This window comes from Monopterus albus, unplaced genomic scaffold, assembly GCF_001952655.1.
Source record: "Monopterus albus unplaced genomic scaffold, M_albus_1.0 scaffold1702.1, whole genome shotgun sequence".
NCBI classification, from domain to species: domain Eukaryota; kingdom Metazoa; phylum Chordata; class Actinopteri; order Synbranchiformes; family Synbranchidae; genus Monopterus; species Monopterus albus.
This window is the reverse complement of record NW_018129578.1, coordinates 1-2,044: the sequence shown is the minus strand read 5'-3', so window position 1 is coordinate 2,044 and position 2,044 is coordinate 1. Positions and strand designations below refer to the sequence as shown.

Genomic DNA, 2,044 nt, shown 5'->3' with positions numbered 1-2,044 from the left:
TGAGTTGCAGAGGCAGAACAGAGGCTACTCCAAACATGACGTCAGGAATTTAACTATCACACACCTGCATTTAAGAAGAGACTGTTCTCTAACATCTAAACTCAGAACTCAGCGGTGTGTAACATTCAGGGAAATGGACACACTGACAAACAGCGAACATTTCAACTTTTTTAGAGCATTGCATCCTGCTCTCTAAATACTGTTCATCAGTCTGAAGGTTTTGTTTTGGAGAATTATTTTAAAATGAGCAATACATCTAATATAGTAGTATTTTCACTGTCTGGCTTCAATGCAACAGTCTACAGAGTCACACTTTTCTCTCTCACTTTATTAAGTTACTGTGTCATTCTGGTCATAAATGTGTCTCTCATTTTAACCATTACACTGGATGAAAACCTCCATGAACCTATGTACATCTGTTTGTGTAACCTGTTTATTAATGAACTTTATGGGACTGCAGGTTTTTACCCTAAATTTGCTTTTGATCTTCTGTCTGATGTTCATGTAATATCATATATTGGATGCCTTTTGCAAATCTTTGTTATTTACTCTTATTTATTGGTTGACTACTCTGCTTTAGCTCTGATGGCTTATGACAGATATGTGGCCATATGTCGACCACTGGAGTATCACTCTGTAATGTCAGTGAGAAGGACTGCTGTGTTAGTTGCTTTGTCCTGGCTTGTACCGTTGTGCTGTGCAATTATCAGTGTAACTTTGACATCCACATTGCAGTTATGTGGCTCACACATAGAGAAACTCTACTGTGAGAATTGGGCAATTGTTAAACTTGCTTGTAGTTCAACCAAGGCTATTGACATTTTTGGATTGATTGTTATGACCTTCTATATAGGGCACTTCCTCTTCATTTTAGGTTCATATGTGCAGTTGGTAAAATCAGCTTTAAAATCCAGAGAGGGCAGGAGAAAGTTTACACAGACATGTGTGCCACATTTATTGTGTTTGTTTAATGTTTCGGCTTCTTTACTTTTTGATGTCATGTACTCGAGGTATGGATCAGCAGCTGTGCCACAGAGTGTAAACAACTTCATGGCCATACAGTTTCTCCTGATCCCAGCTATAGTGAACCCTATAATTTATGGGCTGATCCTGACTAAAATTTGAGGTAGAATGATATTAATGTCCATGATGATAAATCAAAGGTTTAAATTGGGACTAAAGGTATGATATACATATAACAAGTCCAGAATCACTCTGGATAAACAGATGAGTGTTTGGTTGATGTGATTATCCTGCTGCACCTCCTCTGTCAGGCTGTTGATCTGAAAGACAAAATTATATACAGTGTCGTGGCTAGAGTGGTAATGCCGACAATTAATTCAGACAAACCATTACAATTTAAAGGATCATTTAATATTACAATTATTCTGAATAGCGTAGTATTTAAACACATAATCTTGTAGTTAGGGAACAGAGATCAGAGACTCTCTTCTTGCAATGGAATAGATAAAGCCTAAGAGAATTGTCAAAAGCACCAGTCAGTCGTCATCTACCCCCGGCCCTGCGAGGCCGGGCTTGTGGTACACTGTTCACGGTAGCATGGTCATCCTCTCTCTCCCAGGCTCACTCTTTTATCAGCAGCTTCCCTTAAACTATGCTAATAAGTATTAACTATATTAAGTTTGCTTTTACCACTCTGAGATGTACTTCGAAAACAGGAAACATCTTGACCACTTACATAAGCCCACTGTCCAACTCACATGAACTTAATGAACCCATAACCACTCAGCTCTCCCTCACACAAGCTAATAACAAATAATGTCTATATGAACTACATGTTCTATTACATATTACTTCTGGACTCTGGTTTATTGCTAACCACCACAACAGCTACATACAGTATAACTGGACATGAGTTTACTTACATTTCTAAGCTCAATTACAGTGTATTCGGCCCACACAGAAACATGGACTTTTATTCATTTACTTTTACTGTTCTTGCGGCAGACCAATAAGTGGAGAGAACATTCTCGTTTAGTTTTACGCGATGTGTTTTGGTGCGCTTGGATCTTTCTGTGTGTGA

General features: G+C 38.4%; 1 protein-coding gene across 1 annotated transcript; it reads left to right on the top strand.

Annotated features, from left to right (window-relative positions):
- The first annotated feature begins 243 nt into the window (after positions 1-243).
- Positions 244-1,328, top strand: LOC109953865 (olfactory receptor 6N2-like). The gene has a single exon (XM_020589316.1). It carries the CDS (start codon positions 244-246, stop codon positions 1,123-1,125), a length of 882 nt encoding a protein of 293 aa, XP_020444972.1. The 3' UTR covers positions 1,126-1,328.
- The last annotated feature ends 716 nt before the right edge of the window (positions 1,329-2,044 follow it).